This window comes from Peromyscus eremicus, chromosome 9, assembly GCF_949786415.1.
Source record: "Peromyscus eremicus chromosome 9, PerEre_H2_v1, whole genome shotgun sequence".
Taxonomy (NCBI): domain Eukaryota; kingdom Metazoa; phylum Chordata; class Mammalia; order Rodentia; family Cricetidae; genus Peromyscus; species Peromyscus eremicus.
In genome coordinates this window covers 52,320,794-52,339,339 of record NC_081425.1, presented here as the reverse complement: position 1 = coordinate 52,339,339, position 18,546 = coordinate 52,320,794, and the positions used below count along the sequence as shown (strand labels likewise).

General features: G+C 49.2%; 1 protein-coding gene across 2 annotated transcripts in view; it reads left to right on the top strand.

Moving 5' to 3' along the window:
• The window catches only part of Pebp4 (phosphatidylethanolamine binding protein 4), a 245,232-nt gene that overhangs the window by 29,884 nt on the left and 196,802 nt on the right, over positions 1-18,546 (top strand). For both annotated transcript variants that reach the window (XM_059273385.1, XM_059273384.1), the window contains 2 exons: positions 2,115-2,326; positions 7,865-7,991. In XM_059273385.1, coding sequence (XP_059129368.1) covers positions 2,133-2,326; positions 7,865-7,991 — 321 coding nt within the window. In that variant the 5' untranslated portion in view covers positions 2,115-2,132. The remainder of the gene's footprint in view (positions 1-2,114; positions 2,327-7,864; positions 7,992-18,546) is intronic.

Sequence of the window (18,546 nt, the reverse complement as noted above, 5' to 3'; positions counted from 1 at the left end):
ATAGTCAATGACTTGTTTTGCCATTAAAAAAAAATTATTTTTAGTTCCCCCCACCCCATTTCCACCCTTCCATGCGATCAGCATTTGATTAACTTCTAATCTCCTTTTGTGTATATTGTACAGGTGTACTTCGTGGTTATCATGCGGGTTACATAAGACCTCACAAAATTATCACCATCCAATTTGAGCAGATGCAACATAACCTCAATTACTTATATAAACATGTTCTTATGGTGCTCTATGTTGTCCTCCGTTTCTGTGTTATTGAAGTCACAATTTATATCTTTAGGTACTGTTTACCTACTAAAGACAGATGTATGGTTCTTTGTATTTATTGTTTTCAAATCTATATTTTAAAAGGGGAGTTACACACTAACCTGAAAACAGCAAGCTTTTGTTTTTGTTCATTATTCGCCTCTAATGGAGATCTTCACATCTATCCTTCATCTGCTCTCACCTTCTTTTTCATTTCCACCTAAACATTTGGCTCATCGTCTCTTGCAGTATAGCTCTGCTGATCATGAATTCCCTCCTCATCTGTTCACTTAGCTTCATTGCTGATTTCTTCCTCCCATTTGGAGGATAGTCTTACTAGGTATAGAATTTTTGGTTGACTCTTGGTTTGTTTGTTGCTCATTTTAGCACTTGAAATACATTTCCCCATTTCTGCTGGACTCCTGGATTCCTCGTTGAGGAGTCGGCTGCTAATGATAATGGAGGATTCTCTACAGAACAAATTATATATTTTCCTGCTTCTTTCAAGACTTTTTTTTTTCCCCCTTTGGTTTTCAGTAGTTCAAACACGTGTCTCGGTGTAGGCCTATTTGAGTTCATCTGGAGTGGGTGATGATGCCGTTTCTATTTCAGAAGTTTGACATGAGGATTGAGTGATTGAAGTGTCTGGCTCACCAGAGTTGTGAGCTCTCCCCCATCGCCAGGCTGTTGTTCCCTGCCTGGGCTAGGGACTTGATCTGAGCCCAGGGATGAGATCACAAGAAACCAGATTACATGTATGGACCTGAGTGTGGCTTTCTCAACTCTTCTTAGACAGATGTGCCTGAATAGCTTCCTTTCCAAAGCCTGCCATCCCCAGAAGCCCCTCCTATGGTGTATTTCCATCTGTCATCTCTGTTCCAGGTATCTGTGGGTCCAAAGACCCTGCTGTGTCTCTCCTCAGTTGAGACTTGAGTTGGATAAAAGTCTTGTGGGCTACCCCTAGATTGTTAAAGATAGTAAAGTTTATTTTGCCCTGTCCACTTTGAGAAAGGGAACCAGGAGTTCAGCCACCGTCTTCCCCAGGCAAATGCCATGCTCTGGTTCTGGATGAACTATAAGCTTTGTGAGCACAAGCACAGCAATTAGTCCATATGCCACAGCCTGGCACTAGGTAGAGGAATGAATGGATGGGTGGATAGATAGACAGACAGACAGATGGACAGACGGACAGATGGATGGATGAATGGATGGATCTGAGAAGTGGTTAGCTTACCCCAAATGAGCACTTCCTGCACGACTCCCTCCCCTTCCAATGCTTGACTCTTCTTTTCTTCTCTCAGTGGTGTTGACAGTAAGATCTTAGGATGGAGAGTCGTGCATGCTTGGCATGCTTCAGAGTGTGAGACTGAAAAATATGTTTAATTTGTAGAACCGAAAGGAAGGATTTCCTGCTAGAGTTTGGGGTCCTGGAAGCAGAAAAGAGTTCTACTCAGAATCAAGAGACACAACTCCAATCTCATTTTCCTAAGTGAGGGTCTTTCGACTTGTTCTAGTGATGGGGAGTGATGTGGCTTAGTGAAGAAGAGCAACCCCCCCAGTGGCTTGGCAGTCACTGGAGCAGAAGCCAGGGGTCCAAAGTCCCCAGTCTCTAGGATCAACAGGGTGGATCACACCTATCCAGCCTCTGCTGCAAGTTCTAATCAGAATCCCCTCCCTCAAGCCTAGCTGAAGGGCTACTTCAAGGGAGAGCAATGTTTCATACCAGGAACACCGTTCCCACCTCCCCCGAGTCCCCACTTCCCCCATCTCGCATCCCTCCCACTCCTACCTCCCACCTCCCTCAGATTGGGACAGACTCTTCCTGCCCACCTTCAAGCTCTACCCTGTTTTTCTTGCAGTTGCCTGGGAATACGGCAATGAAGCTGGGCGCAGCGGCCTTGTGCCTGTGCCTCCTTGCAGCAGCAGTATGGCTGGGCCTCTCAATGACAACATCGGAGTCATCTGGAGGAGGGCCTGGAGGAGGTGGAGGAGCGCCTGGAGGAGGTGGAGGAGGAGGAAGAAAAAAATGTTCTCCTACACCCTTGCCGAAAGCAGACGTCTCACTGTGCCGGTAAACAGAGCAGGCAGAGTGGGAGGGGGCGGCCACCTGGAGTGGGCATCCAGAACTCAGTGGCACCATGTCTTAGCCAGCTTTTGCGAGAGCAAGCATACAGCCTGGAGACCACCTTGACAGAGGGTGATGGGGTCTAGGGTGTGCTGAGGAGAAGACCCCGTAGATAAAGCTAGTCATCAAGATCCACCCAGAAAGCCCCCTCCCTGAGGTTTCCAACAAAGTGGCCTTTTAATGAAAAGAAGCCGTGCTCATCATCAGAGACGGATTTTTTTTTTTCTTTTTTTCATTTTTTTTAAAGCAGTACGCCCGTGTGTGTTTTGCCAGGGAGTGAGCACGGTCCCAGCTGGAGCCCAGCTACCTTCATTCCTTCCAAGGCCACAGGTGCTCCTCACTCTGGGTCGCCACCCGCTGCAGACCCTGGAGTTCTGCACTCGCCTCACAGCCCGTAGATTGGAAATGTGAGTCTTCATTTCTCCAGACTCCTGAGCCGCCCTGAGGTTTCCCTTTCCTTTGCCGCTTTTCGGCCATTCTCTCTGCCCGTTGGTAGCTGAGGAGACTTGCCACACCCTAAAATCACCCGAGAAACCCGAATTGAGGACTTGCCTCCATCAGACTGGCCTACGGGCATTTCCTTGTCTAGTGATTGACGTGGGAGGACCCAGCCCACTGTGAATAGTGCGGCCTCTAGGCAGGTGGTCCTGGGTCCTATAAGAAAGTGATGGGCTGGAGAGATGGCTCAGAGGTTAAGAACACTGGCTGTTCTTCCAGAGGTCTTGAGTTCAATTCCCAGCAACCACATGGTGGCTCACAACCATCTATAATGAGATCTGGTGCCCTCTTCTGGCCTGCAGGCAGACATGCAGACAGAACACTGTATACATAATAAATAAATCTTAAAATAATAATAATAATAATAAAAAGAAAGCAAAGTGAGAAGGCCATGGAAACCAGCCAGGAAGCAGTGTTCCTCTGTGGTCTTTGCCTCTAGGTTCCTGCCATGGCTTCCCCAACGATGGGCTGTCAAGTGTATCATGAAATAAACCCTTTCTTCTCCCAAGTTGGTTTGGTCCCTGATTTACCACAGCAACGGAAGAAAAACTAGGAAAGAAAACAGAACCACCCGCTAGGGACCAACTGTTCAAACACATGAGCCTATGGGGGACATTTCTATCCAAGCCTCAAGACCTTTGTAAGAGGTGGCCTTGGAAATGAAGACATGGCATGGACATGTCAGCCCCGAAGACAGAGCAATCCCTTCTGTGCTGGATCTTTCCTAAGGAGACCTGCTTAGCTCGGCCTCTAGCCTTGAGGGTGGTGCCTGCTCCTCTGTGGAGTCTGGCAGGGAATTCTGGGATGTTGAACTTAGTACTTAGTACTTAGAGGCATGAATCCATGAAGGAGAAATGTTACTTCTGTTTCAAGTGAAGATAAATTATCATTAAGCATGATTTTCAAGGCAAGGCCTTACCTACATCTGGCAGAACCTAGGCTCAGTCTCAGAACTGGAACAACTATGGTGATCCATCTGACTTTGTTTGGTACCCTCCATGGTTGCAGCAAATGTGCATGGATAGTCCTGTAAACCTTCCCGACGATGGGGAGCATCTCCCAAAGCCATGCTGAAGGTCTCAGCCTTTCAGAGCACCCCCTTACCTCCAGGCCTAGGGCTCTTCTTTAACTTCAGCCCATTTCCCCTCATTTTTGCTTAGGGAACTGCATAAGACAACTACAAGTTCTTTCTTACTAAAGGAAAACACTCTTAGGTGTATGTAAGTTTAGAAACACCTTGCCCCCTGCCCATGCTTCTTGGCATATCTTTCTATGTCAAGCAACCTGCTGTCTTTCATATACTGGGCTGGCAATGCCCTATGGGTAAGATGGGTGGGCAACAAGAACACAGAACCTGATCCCCTGGCAGGTCCTGTCAAGCAGTTTCCATGGCTCCGAGCCGAGCCCATCCACCAAACAAAGCTGCTGACATCAATTGTTTAGCCCTTTCAGTTCCACTAGGATAAACGGGGAGAGACCTGCTATGGGGCAGCGAGGCCCCTCTGTTTTCACCTCCCTCTGACCCTCAGTTTTTCCCAAGTCCCTGCCACATGCGGACTGTTTCTCTTGTGTGAGAGCGTGTGAATAGACCCGAGGCAGAAGTAAGCCAACTAGTCTTTAGAATGTTGCTACAAATATACAGGAAAAAGAAACACGCCTTGAATCCCAGCACTCTGGAGGCAGACAGGTGAATCCCTGTGAGTTCCAGGCCAGCCTGGTCTACAGAGTGAGTTCCAGGACAGCCAAGGCTACACAGGGAAACCCTGTCTCAACAAACAAACACAAATGAATGAATGAATGAAAACCTATCGAGAGCTGCTAGTAGCAAAAGTCCATGGAGTATACAGCAATGACAACCAGAGTTCAGAAGGTCAACCTATCAGAACTAAGGGTTCTGTTTAGAAGAAACCATCATGCAAGGCGTTATGGAATTACTGCCTTTTGAATGTACTTGCTGTTTCTTGTTGTAAACTTCTTGTGCAATAACAGTTATGATTCTTCCCATTTACTGTGCATCTCCATGTTATGTATGTGTACATGCAATCTCACGATTGCATCTCAATCTTGGGTAGAACTTTCCCTATACATTTGAGGTAATTGGATAACTTTCCCCAGCTGTGTTTATTTCTCATTAACATGTATCTGGCCAGGGCCATTCTCCAGACAAAAGTATTTCAGCAAAGATACCGTTTTCCAAGGACAAACGCAGAGAAATAAACATTAGCTCATCCCACCCACAGAGAGAGAAAAGAACCACTAACAATTAAATCCTCAACCCCTTACCTTCACCCCAGGTTATTTACACAAGACCCTAACTTAAGAGATTTACTGCTCACAGTCCTGGGATGAAGTTTTAGCCATTTGTTAGTTACTGAGTTAAGGCAGTTACTTCCCACTGACCCAAAGAGATTGCCCATATGGCCAGGCAAGTGATAGGTACCAAGCTTCTTTCTTGTGCAAATTAAGTTTTTATTCCTCCTCAGCCAGGTGCTATTCCTAGATTTTCTCCTCAGCAATTACTCTGAGTGAAAGTGCTTTTATTAACCAAATGCTACATGCTCTGACATGTAAGTTGCTTAGCCACCTAGCATACATCCCCCTCCCTATCAGAAAGCAGCTGCAGCCTGGACGAGCGGGAAAAGCATCGCCAAAGGCAGTTTATCAGTTTATTTTCTTGTGACTTATTGGCCCCTAACATTCTACCCAGCCATTTCTAGATTTTAGTTTGAGCACATGAATTCCCTAATTGATCTAAGCCTTTAGTTGACCCTACAAGAGAACTCCCCTTTAGTCACTCCCCTTTTGGGTTGTAATTAGAAGCTGACAACTTTTGCTTTATGTGTGGATCCTTACCACCTCTCTCTGTGACCCTGAAAACTTCAAGCCTCTCATTACTTTGCCAAAGAATTCCTGCTTGGGTATGTTTTTTTTTTTTTTTTTTTGTTTTTTGTTTTTTGTTTTGTTTTGTTTTGTTTTGTTTTGTTTTTTTTTTTTTGGTTTTTCGAGACAGGGTTTCTCTGTGTAGTTTTGCGCCTTTCCTGGGACTCACTTGGTAGCCCTGGCTGGCCTCGAACTCACAGAGATCCGCCTGGCTCTGCCTCCCGAGTGCTGGGATTAAAGGCATGCGCCACCACCGCCCGGCTTCTGCTTGGGTATGTATACTGGTTCTCTGAGAGCATTTAGAGAATGGATGGAGAAGAACAAAGATGAGGACGGAGATGGAAAGAAATAGGTAGAGATGAGAGAACAGCAGAAGGGACTGAGAGCAGGAGGGACCGAGAGGAGCTAAGTAAGAGAGCAGAAAAGAAACTGTGCAGATAGAATCGCCATAGAAGAATAAAGTGAATGGACTAACAAACTCAGTGTGCTTAGCCTCATTGAATATCCCTCAGATTAGTATCCTTAGGCACTTGTAGCATCTGTTCTGGACCCTGATAGAAATCTCCTCAAGGCAGACACTTGGGGGGAATTCATTAAAAACCCATTCCCTAAGATGTCTTCAAAAACTGCCCAAACCATGCCATCCAAAAAGAGTGCTGTCCACATGCAGAGAGTTAATAGAAACAAAGAACACTCCTGAAGTGTTGCTTTGGCCAACTCATACTAATTCTTCTGCCTTCTGGCACCACAGTGACCATGTCTAGATGGTGGGGGTGCCCACCCACCAAAGCACCCTATGTTTGGACCAAAGCAACCCATGGACTCAGCTGCCTTTGCCCAAAGCTGAACCTCGAGCTGCTGGAAGAATAGGGGACGAGGGGTTGGAAGGGCCATGTGGGGCTCACTAGGAGACTGCCCTGAGCCTCTTCTCAGCTCTACTCTGCAGGAATTCTCCTGAAGATACAGTCCTTAAATTACATTCTCCCTGGGTGTCTTCCAGGTATCACCCCAGCAGGGCATGGTGGACTGTTGTAGGTAGCCATTATCTATTTTGGGAATAGCTCAGCTGTATTGGGCTACTAGAAAAGGCTGGGGACCACAACACCTGCTTTTTGTGTAATAAGAATGTTCTGACAAGTTCAAGTGTAATGTCCTTATAGGCCAAATTCGATCTTTTTTTTTTTTTTTAACTGTACAGATGTGGCAGGGTTCACACCTGTGGATGCAACCAACCATGAATTGGAAACGTTTGGGTGGGAGGATTACCTCTGATCCAGGTGTGGTCACACATTTATAAACCAAGTACTCAGCAGGTTGAGATCTGAAGACAAGCCCAAGGGCAGCCTGTCTCAAAAAGAAAAAGAAAAAAGGCAGGGGCTATGGGAGTATAGCTCAATGGTAGAGTGCTTTCTTGGTATGCACAAGTCCCTGAGTACCACATACACACATAAACATATGCATGCATGCATGCATACATATACACATATATGTTCATAAACATGCATACATAAACAATATATACATAAACATACATACACATGTATACACATACATCGATATACATACATACGCAAATACACACATGTACACACACACACATTGCTTAAGTATTGGGCAAGTGCAGACTTTTGTCTTCATTTCCTGAAAGACACTACTGCACAGCAATTTTGCTTGTGTGTATCATAAACAATATAGAGATAACCTGACTACACAGAAATACGTGTGTGTGTTAATGCAGACATCATACCATTTTCTTTCATATCTGAGGGTGTCCATGGGTCAGGTGTCCTGGAACCAATCTCAGGGCACACCAAGGATGACTACATTGTTCCTGGGCCACTCACAGTGTGCCAGGCTTTGCTCCACCCGCTGACCAACGCTGTATCCCCACAGCAACCCCACGGAGCAGGCACTATCCCTGTCGCAGACAAGAAGACCTAGGACAGTGACATCAGGCAGCTCTTGGGTCACACAGCTAGTTAGTGGCGGGTTTAGAATTTAATCCCATTTAATTCTGCATGCCCAGTGGTGCTAGACTATAGCCTTGTGAGCCCCAGGACTGCCTGGAAACCCTGGCCTGAAGTGGCTGCCGTTTTCTTTCCATAGGGACCTTGAAGTTTCCTACCCAGAGTTGGGGAACATCAGCTGCCAAGTTGTTCCCAAGTGCAACATGTACAGACGGAAGATCACAAATTGGCCCCAGCCGAAAGTCAAGTATCCCGCCGCCTTGGATGTGAGTGAATTGGGTTGGCTGCGGGAGAGAGGTCCTGGCTTGCCTTTGGCTCACTGTTCTTGGGACCTTGGAGCCCCATGCAGAGGCCCCGGGGCCAGGCTTGCAGGAGGCAGGCAGCTATTGCCTAGAGCAGTGCTTCTCAACCTTCCTAACGCTGCAGCCCTTTAATACAGTTCCTCATGGTGTGGTGACGACACCCCCCCCCCCCGCAAGCCATAAAATTATTTTCACTGCTGCTTCATAACGGTAATTTTGCTACTGTTGTGCATCATAATGTAAATATCTGATATGCAGATGGTCTTAGGCGACCCCTGTGAAAGGGTCATTTGACACCCCCCCCAAAGGGGTCGTGACCCACAGGTGGAGAATGACGGACTTAAAGGTTGTGTGGAAACTAATACATCCCTGTAGGATGGGACCTTTGGAGGCGCTGTTAACTTCATTAGTTCATTAATCCCAAGAGTCTCCCACTGTGTGTTGCTATTGCAGCAGGGATCCACTAGAGGGAAGCGTCGACTGCCAAGCTCCTGGTCTCCCTCACGGGAGGAATAGGCGGCCAGTTAGAGTCTGGTTTCCTCGGGTGTCCTTGATTGTGCTGGGATGTGCACATATGACAGGGAAGTGAAGTTTGCTGTGTCAGCATGGAGATGAGGGTGGGATGGACAGAAAAGAGACTTAACGTGACCAAGGAGAATCAAGATTCCGGAAGGAAGAAGGCTTGGTGGAAGGAGAGGACAGAAAGAAAAAAAGGGGTGTGTACTTGTGTAGACCTGATGCTTTCTGAAAATGTAGCAGACCGGTGAGCAGGTAAAGCCAGGCTACCGTGAAGCTTGTACCAAGTGTCGCTTCATGCGTTTATACCGTCGGTCCACTCGGTTCTCTCATTAAGTCTGGGGACGAGGCATTTGCTTTCGTAAAGGGGTTAGTGGTAAGTCCCAGGATCCTGACTGGATTACGTGTTTGTCCCCAAACCAAACAGTGGCTCCGGTTCTCTACACGAAGGGCTTTGGGGGGGGCAGGTAGCAAGGGCTGTTCTGATGGATGTCAGGATCTAGCCGGTGCTAACCTGGGCTGCGGCAGTGCCAAGCTCAGCACATAGGTCTGTGCAATGTCCGACTCTAGAACCCTTGGGCTCCAGCAGTCAATCATTACCAAGGGATCTGAGGGGGACTTGGGGGCGGGTGCTGAAGGCAAGTTGCTCTGGTGAAAATGGAAAGGGGTGGGAAGGACCGTAGGGATCGTCCTTAAAGACGGTGGTGACTGTAGTGTCCTTAAAGAGCTCAAAGGAGGAGACAGCCATAGAGAGAGAGTGACAGGTAGTGCTGGAGAGGAAGTAGGTGTCATACTGGAACAGGGTACCTCAAAAGCCAGGCAGGGGTGGGAAGGACTTGAGTCTTCAGATAGAGGAGGAAGGCATTTCCTCAGAGTCCCCAGGGTTGATGGAAGAAGGCAAGCGTTGGCATGCGGCTCAGCGGAAACAGCACCTCGTTTCCAAAGTGGCTGAATTTAAGTCATCAAAGTGACAACTATCAGGGGACTTGGCCAGGGAGATCCCACCCCCACCCTGCCAAGCAAGCTCTGAGGCCTGGGAAAGAGTGCCTCAGGCACGGGGCAGGCCTCTGTGCCCCCATGGAGGTCCCTAGACCTTTGCACAGGCTTCCCCCATCTTTGGGCCTTGCTTCCTCCTCCAGGAAGCCTTCCCTGACTGCTGGCTCTGAACCTCACTTCTATCCTTGCTGATAATGTCTTTCTCCAAGCTCTTTAAATACCCCCTGCCTTCTAACCAGAGCATTGGGCTCTTTCTCTTGCTCAACCTTATCTCATACCACAGCAATCGCCTTGAAAAACACTTGGTTCACCTACAGTCCCTGGTGGCATGGCAGATCCTGTGCTGGCTGACTGGGTAAGAGGGAGTGAATGAAGAAGTGATGGATGGATGGGTGGATCAATGAGTGATGGATAGGTGAATGGATAGATGAGTGGATGGATAAATAGATGGGTGGACATACAAGCGTATGGATGGATGTTCAGATGGACAGATAGATGATGAGTAGTTGGATGGATGGGCACGTGGATGGATGAACATGTGGACGGATGGATGTGCAGATGAATGGATAGGTGAATGAATGGGTGGGTAGATGGGTGAATGAATGAATGGCTGGCAGGTATAAAAGCATTCCGTGGTGTATAAGCTATGAATGGTAAGCCCTACTGCTTGCCAGTTAAGCTGTTTGGAGTCCTGGGCATTGTTGAGACCAGGGGCTCAGGAAAAGATTCTCTTCCCAGGTGGAGCTAGCTAAGAATGGGAAGGGAGCACAGGAAGGGGCATGGAGAAGGTCAGGGGTCCTCAAAGGGCAAAGGAATTCAGGAAGCAGGATGCCTCCCTGTGATCTGTGGCAGCAGAGAGCCGAGGGCCAAGAGCAAGTTGGTTAGTGGATGCTTTTCTCTCCCCGTGTTCTCTCCCCTGGTGTTCCTTCTGACAAACATCAAGTGGCCAACATTTTAAAATGCATCTCGTTCTCCAGTCAAGGAAAACTGAAAAGCCCTGAGAAGCATCTTGACTAAAGCTTATTCTTCACCTTAAATCTAAGCAGCTGGAATCCTTTCGAAAGGAACAAATTGCCCTTAAGTGGGGAGTATGTGCCGCATTAGAGCACCAGAACAAAAGCCACAGTGCTCTGTCCTGCTGTCCCTTAGGCTGCCAATCAGGAGTCTGAAAGCAAGTGACCCTGAATGTTCTCCAGAGCTGAGCAGGCACATCCGCCTGCCAACTGTGTCTGCAGCAGCATGGCTGTGTGGCCGTCCCCTAAGGACTACCTCCTTGCCCACATTGTGGAGATGAATTTCTCAAGGGCTAGCAATCTGGAGACAGGCACAAGGCACGGGCAGCCACAGACGGCCTATAGGAGGGCTCAGATCCACAGGCCTACCCCAGCCTTCTCTTTCCACACAGAGTAGGAGTATGAGGCCTGCTATAGTCACAAAATAGTTCACTGGGGAATGACACAGGGCTTCCGAAACCCTGGATAATTCTGGGCAGGGTGGCTCCTGGTGGAAGGGACAGATTTACGGGGCCTGGAAGCAGGCCTTCCAAGCAGGTGGGGAGTATACATGCATACAGGGACTGCTGCCTGTAGGCATTTGCTCAAGGGTCTGGGACCACACAACGATCCACATGCTGTGTGCTCAGCACCATGTAAGTGCTATCGATTTAAAGATAGAAGACGCCATCGCTTCCAGAATAAGTGGAGGAGGCAGACTGGTAGCCCCAAAACAGAGGGATATAGAGTACCTGTGGGCCTTGACTAGTGAGGGACAGACAGCAGCTGGAATGGCCATGTGGAAAAGTGAGGCATGGGATGCAGCAGGGTCCTGATGTGGAGCCAGGATTTTGTCTTGAAGGCACGCTCTAGTGTTTAGGCTGAGGACTGTGAGCAACTTCGGAAGGGCAAGGTCACTGTGGCAGCAGGCAGGGTGGGGGAGGGAGACTGAAGGCCTCCCATGGCAATGTAGTAAGAGATGTCAGGGCAGTGGTATTCATAGGGTGTTGTGTCTGTGGGGATATCAGGAGAAGGGTAGTGTGGGTGTAATCCTCAGGTTTCTGGGAGAGATGGGCAGGTGGGTTTGAGTGAGGTTGACTACCTGATTTATCATTCCAAACAGGATCTTTGGAGAATGGAGGCCGTATTGTTTATAATCGTGCCTGGATGTGGTCTCACTGGGCACAGTCTCAGCACACAGTAATGTACACTGATCCTGGGAATGTCACCTCTATCAACCAAGGGGCACAAAGGAAGCCTTAGCTCTCCAGGGACAGCCCCCGGAAGTAGCAGCTTCTGTTGTTCAGCATCTGAGGACCGTGTGTGCGGAACAGATCTGCAGACAAACACACAGCCTTGTCTGAGTGATGTCAGACAGAAAGACTGGACTGGACACCGGGAACAAGGTCTTTAGTGCCCGAGCCAGGTGAAGTTTGTAGACCAGTGGTTCTCAACCTTCCTAATGCTGTGACCCTTTAATACAGTTCCTCATGTTGTGGTGACCCCCAACCATACTTCTTTGCTACTTCACAACTGTAATTTTGCTACCGTTATGAATAGTAATGTAAATATCTGATATGCAGGACATCTGATATGTGAACCCCAATGGGGTCACAACCCACAGGTCGAGAACCACTGGTATAGAGGAAGCCTCTCATGGATGTGGCAAGCTTAATAGGTGCTGGCCAGAGGTGCCAGGTTAGACAGGTGCTGGAAAACACACGTTGGAACCGACCACGAGGGAGTCCTTGGTGGCCCTCGTGAGGGCAGGGAGAGAATGAGAAGTGGGTATTGTAGAGTAGGCTGGTTACTCATGTCAGTTGGCTGAGAGACAAAGACACCCAGGAGTATTTAAATCTGACAGGACAGAGCAGATAGGTAGAGCAATGCCACACTGGGGGAATAGAGAAGGCTTGGTTCTCTTGGAAACATTCGCATCGGAATAGATGGACAGTAGTGGGCAGTCAACAAAGAGACTTTCAGCTGACCCCCTATACCTTGGAACTGACTGGACCACGAGAGGCCGGAACTCCCAAAGGCCAGGAAGTAGAAGAGGGGGAGCTGCCAGCTCTGGGGTGAGGGCGCTGTGTACTGGAATCCCTCCAGCCGAGCCCCAACTCCAGGGCATAGAAATGATGTGGGAAGGATCCCGGAAATGAGGGAAGGCCTTTGGGCACAGAACACAAGGGATGCTCGTGCTGTTGGGCAGGACAAGAAAGGAAAAGGAAGTGAAGGAGAAGAAAGTGAGAGGCAGTAGCTGTGGGGAGGGGTTATGGTGTCCTTGTCCCCTGCCTTTCCCCAGATAAGAGAGGGAATCCTACCACCCTAGAACAGAGGTCTAAGAGCAGAAGATAAAGTGTGACAGGATGCGGGGACCACCAGCGGGAAGGCCACCAACACACTAAATGATGGTTTAGAGAAGAACTGATGAGATATTTTCTCACTACCTAACACCTAACCAGAGCTTCATAAACGGTACCAAGTTGTATTGGGTGTTATCCCAACAAGAGACTGGGGTGGATTGCAGTTTGTCTTCTGAAAGGTGAAAGGGAGGAGAAAGACAGCTTTTTGAGGCTGTGGGATGCCTGTGTGGTCGGAGGCAAGAGCTAGGAGCCCATGATGGTGAGACCACAGAAGTAAGGGTGCCGACAGGCAGAACTGAATCTGGGTAGGCAGATGGGAGCATCAGTCACAGATGGGGATGCATCTAGGAGACTCTGCTCATTCAGGTGTCACTGGCTTCTTAGCTCGAGTGGTCCAACCTGTCTGTGTCTCACTTCTGTTAGGCTACTACATGGTCATTTGGCTGGCGGCACTTCTGGACACAGCAGAGCCAAGTGGTGATGGGGGGGCCAAGAAATCCCCAAAGACGGCAGGTGGATTAAGTAGCCCTAGACAGCGGACAGGCCCATGCTCTTTCACATATATAATCTTGTCTCTAAAATCTACCCTGAGAACATCGCCTAGCGTTTCTGCTAGACTCGGGGTGCCGTTTACCCATTGATCCATGCATCTATCCATGGACCCATCATTCATTCACTCCACCCACGCATCCATCCACATCCCCGTTTATCCAACCATCGATTTATTGGAACTAATCTTGACGGAGGTTTGCTTTCTGCAACTCCCGCCAGACCAGACACTATTTCAGGATCAAGGGATGCAGACAGCACACCCCTGCCCTGCCCAGACATCTCAGGATAGTGAGGATGTTCGCCACTACTGTTTCATGCTCCCTAAACACTGAAAGTTGAATGGAAGCTAGAAAACCATCCACAGTGGATCTGGGAAAACAGTTCCCCATAAACCATGTGTAGTAGCACATACCTGTCCATCCCATGGAAACTCAAGGTCATCCTCAGCTACACACTGAGTTTGAGGCTAGCCTCAACAAATAAACATGTCTCCAAAACTAAATCAAAATAAACCACATGCTTAGTGACCCATGTCTTACTCCAGGGTGGCAACTTTGGTAAGCTCCTTGGTCTTGACCTTCGACACAGTTTTCTTTATTCCAGCCCCGCCCCCCTCCGCCCCCAACATCTTTCTTGTTGAACTCAGTGTTTTAGGGCTTGCAGAACTTCCAGCCAGACCCAAGTCTAACCCCAAGGGTCCCCAAAACGGCCACCCCAAGCACCAGCTGGTGCTTGCTCAGGAACACAGCATCTGATGTCTGATCTCAGCCCAGGCTCCCAGTCAAGGGTTGGGGAAGCATTTGCAGATGTTTTTCAGATCAAATAATGTCTCTTTGAACAGTTGTGTGGGCTGATGCATGGAAGCGCACATGGGACCTGAAAGGAGGTTTCAGGGGGTTTGCATCTGGCTGAGAAAAAACGGGCAGGAACATGTGTCAGCGTCTGGGACTCTTCACTGGCCGGGATCTGTTCGCAGTGGTCTGCTGAGTTTCAGCAAAGGCTTTATAGAGTCTCGAGCAGCTGCCCAGCCATTGTTGCAGCCATTTAGAGGGGTGAGCACACGCATCTCAACCGCAGCAGAGACTTGTTGCTTGCTCTCACTAGAGAAAGAAGGTGGTAGGTCCAAAGAGGAGTTTTGAGAAAGGTTTTGCAGATTTTTAAGAGCTACAGTGTGTTATTTGTTGTTCACACTTACACAGTTGGCGGTGAAGGGAGGCAGGAGCTGAGCAGGGACAGTGACAGGAGGAAGTGCTGTGTGGATGGTTGTCTGTTACCCTGACTTTAAAGGTTCCTCTTACTCTGCAGGGACCAGTGTGCCCCATCGCCCTGGGGAGATCGTTGTGCATCACGTCTGCCTGACCCTAATTACAGCCTTGGGGGCATCATAAGCAGGCTGACCGGGTCTCAGGGCCTCTGTTTCGAAAATGAGGAAGCACAGTTCCAGGGAAATGATTGAATGGACTTTAGATTTTAGATCAGTTTTAGATTTGTGGTAAAATGAAGCAGAAAACCAAGGGTCGGCCTGTCCCCCTGCTCCTGTGCACATAGCTGTCAATATCCATCTGTGTCCTCCAGAGCTGGTGGTGTACACGCCATAATTTCCTGGACTCCTAGTGACACACGCAGTCACTGTTACAGAGTAACCCAGACGAGTAAGCTCGCAGCCCTTAAGGACACTTTGTACCCTTCCTGTTTATCCCTCCTCCCGCCACCATGCCTGGCAACCACTGATCCTTTCACTGTTTCCAATTTGCCTTTTCCAGAGTGTTACATAGTTGGAATCATTTGGCACGTAACCTTTTCAGATTGGCAGAGCCTCTGCTGCCACCAGGAGTCCTAACTCCTGGTGACAGCAGTATCTTCCTCTCCAGAAAATGCCATCTATCTTTGCTCAAGCCAATGGCCAGCTAACTGCCCTGGGCTCAGCTTTTCTTCTGAGGATTGCTCTTCCTTTAAACCGACATTTCTACCAAGACTTTGATGTGACCAGAGGACCACCCACTTCTGCCCCTAGGGCAAACTTCAACGGCCTCCTTTTTGTTTTGTTTTGTTTTGTTTTGTTTTGTTTTTGTTTTGTCTCTCCAATGAGAATATAAACTTCTCCAGGACAGAGATGTCTATACGCCTTGGAAAGAAACATGATCATAGGTAGTTCTCGTGAAGTGAGATTCATGCTGCGATACGGAGCAGAGTGCAGACCACTGGGAGTTTTGTCCCTTGGTAATAACAGGGTAAGCGTTATGATTTTCAAAGCACTTTCTCTGTTATGACAGTCTTTTCTGTGTGCTCCATGCCATACTATAATTTCACATTTCTTATCTTAGATCAGTCCCCACAGACAGGCTAGACAGGTATAGGGCTCTGTCTGAGGGAATTTGAGGTCCAGAGAGGCATAGGGATTCTCCCCAGATCCCCCAAGAGAAGGCAAGTGTGGGCTGGGGGTGTAACTCAGTCGGTGGAGTTCTTACCTAGTATCAGTCCTGGGTCTTATCCCCAGCATTGAATAAAACCAAGTGTGGTGGTGTGTGTCTATAATCCCAGCATCCAGGAAATGGAGGCAGAAGGATGAGTTCAAAGTTATCCTCGGTTATACGGAGTTCAAGGGCAGCCTGGCCTGCATAAGACCCTGTCAAAAAGGGTGCATATTGACCTCGAGCCCTGTACCCATCGGCTCACTGCCTTCAGGCCTCATCTGAGTCTCGTCACCACCTGGGGACATTATTTTCCTACAACATGGAGACCAATGCTCTGATGCCTTGACTTGTAAGTCATCTGCTGTTCCCTGGACCTTTCCATTCCCACCGTGCCTGGATGTTTATATGGAGATCTTCACTGGCCCTCCTCCATGCTTCCAGGCTCTGAGCTGAGCACATTATGAATAGAACCACACTTAAGTCCTGGTGTTACCTTGGACAGTAGATTCTAGGAGACCGAGGCACGGGAAGATTCCTCAGTATGAGTCCAGAATTGAGCTCACGTCACTCCTTACTGCTTTCTGATGAGGGGAGTTGAGTACCACCACATGGAGGGTGCTCTCCAGGGCCCAGCTGCCACCTCCTGCTGTGAGTCTGGAAGCTCCTCACACTGCACCCCCACCCCCACCCCCAGCCTGCATGGCCCAGTCCCTTCCCATAGTGATTGAAAGAATACAGGCTTAGATGCCCAAATGTCTCCCAGGTTCAGGGAAGAAGCCAGGACAGGAAGGCAATACAGGCAGATTGCAAGGTTACTCAAGCCCCAATCACTTCCCTTTACAGCTATGTGACTGTAAATGTTCCAGAAATGTCAAGTGCTTTAACCAAGGGACAGGTGGGGTAGGCTTGGCGCAGTGCAGAGGGGTGTGCAAGTCGAGGACCCTGCATTTCTTCGCTGCTTTTTGGGTCTGCAGGGACAAAGTGACATTTAGGTGTCTAGGCCTAGATGTGTTCTTTCCATCGCATGGGAATGCAGAGGGACTGGGCCATGGGGCTCAGGGGAGTGTGTCCTCCCGTGTTCTCCTCCTAGACTTAGAGCAGGAGGGTGTGATGAGAGAGGAGAACTCAAAGGTGCTCTGGGGGTCCAGTTCCCTAGCCTGCTTGTGGGTAGGCGGAGACGACCTTCTGCTCGGTCTGGGGCTGCAATTGGAAGAGTCACCACCAGGGGGAGATAGGTGACCGTCTTCCCTCCCCAGATAACCCAAAGCCTAATGCTTGGCTGGGGCCACAACGGCAGGAAGGCCCCTGCTAGTTGGTGGAGAGGGGCCCATGAGTGAAAGCACAGAGTCCTCCATGTGGGTCTGGTATGAAGCGTTAGGCCCCAGGCCCTGGCGGGTCTCTCTTTTCACCAGTCCAGTGTGAAAATGCACTTCTGTTATGACCATGCAAATAACTAGAAGTGGAATGCTTTCCATTGAAAATGCTCCTAATTAGCCCCTAACTCCTGAGTAGCTGGGTGAAAGCGCTGATGGGAAGAACAAGAGGTTACCTCCCGCTGCCTACCCCAGATCACAAAGACTTTGGAAGAGTGTGTGTGGTTCCCTGCTCAGCCCGGGGTTCCCCAGCCTACAGACTTCCTGAGTGGAAACTGTGAGCCGTGAAAGCTGCCTGCCTCAGTGTACGGAGGAGGCTTGGAGCCCAGAGAGTAAGCAGCCGGCGACCCTCGGAAGGTTTGCACCGTGGTGCTGTTTGTGGAGCTCTTCCACCTAGTGAAAATCCCCCAGTCCTCTAAGAGTCCTTGTTCTCCCCTTAGAGTCCCGCCCGAGAGCATCCCTTTCAAGGTTAGCAGCCAGAGGGCAGTCTTCTGTGGAATCCTTCTTGGCCCTATCTGGGACGTTTCCCCCAGTGGGTATCTCCCTCTTGCTAGACGCAGGGGGCTTCCAGGACCCACACTCTCTGGACTGGCCTCTTCCGACTCTCTTACTCATATCTCTGCCCCCTCCCTGGTTGTCTCTCTTTCCCTTGGGTGGTCTTATCCACACACCAATGCTCTCAATGGTCTTGTGCGACCCTCCGATGCGGTATGTCCAACCGCAAGCATCTAATCCCCCCCTTCCCCCTCTCCAAACCTGTTCCATCGTCAGTTTTAACTCCAGGATGGGCGGCAGGTGTAGTGTCTCTGTCTCCCCCATGATGCTACCAGGGCACCAGGGGAAAGGCCTAGAAGCTGGCTACTTCTCTTTTTGTGCTCCGTACCTCAGCAATGGCCATCGCTCTTTTGACCCAGACTATTGCCACAGTCTAGCTTCCTTGTCACCAACCATCTCTGTCTGTCCCCAAGGCCCAACATGTTCTCAGTCCAGCCATCAGAGGGAGCCCTTACATCTGCTGGTCGGATCAGTTCAAACCTTTGCTCAAATTTTGCCATGCTTCCGTTTCCTGAGTAAAAGCCTCCACACTGCCAGGGTCTGCCAGACGCCCTGGAATCTGACCCCGCCTCGCATCCTCCCTCCTCAACACCTCTGCTATTTGCTCACCTAACCTAGCTGGCTTCCCAGCATCCCTAAGGTCCTTTGTACCTCTACCTTTACACACACACACACGCGCACGCACACACACACACACACACACACACACACACACACACACTCTACTTCCACAGCTCTATCCCTTTGAGATCTTTGCT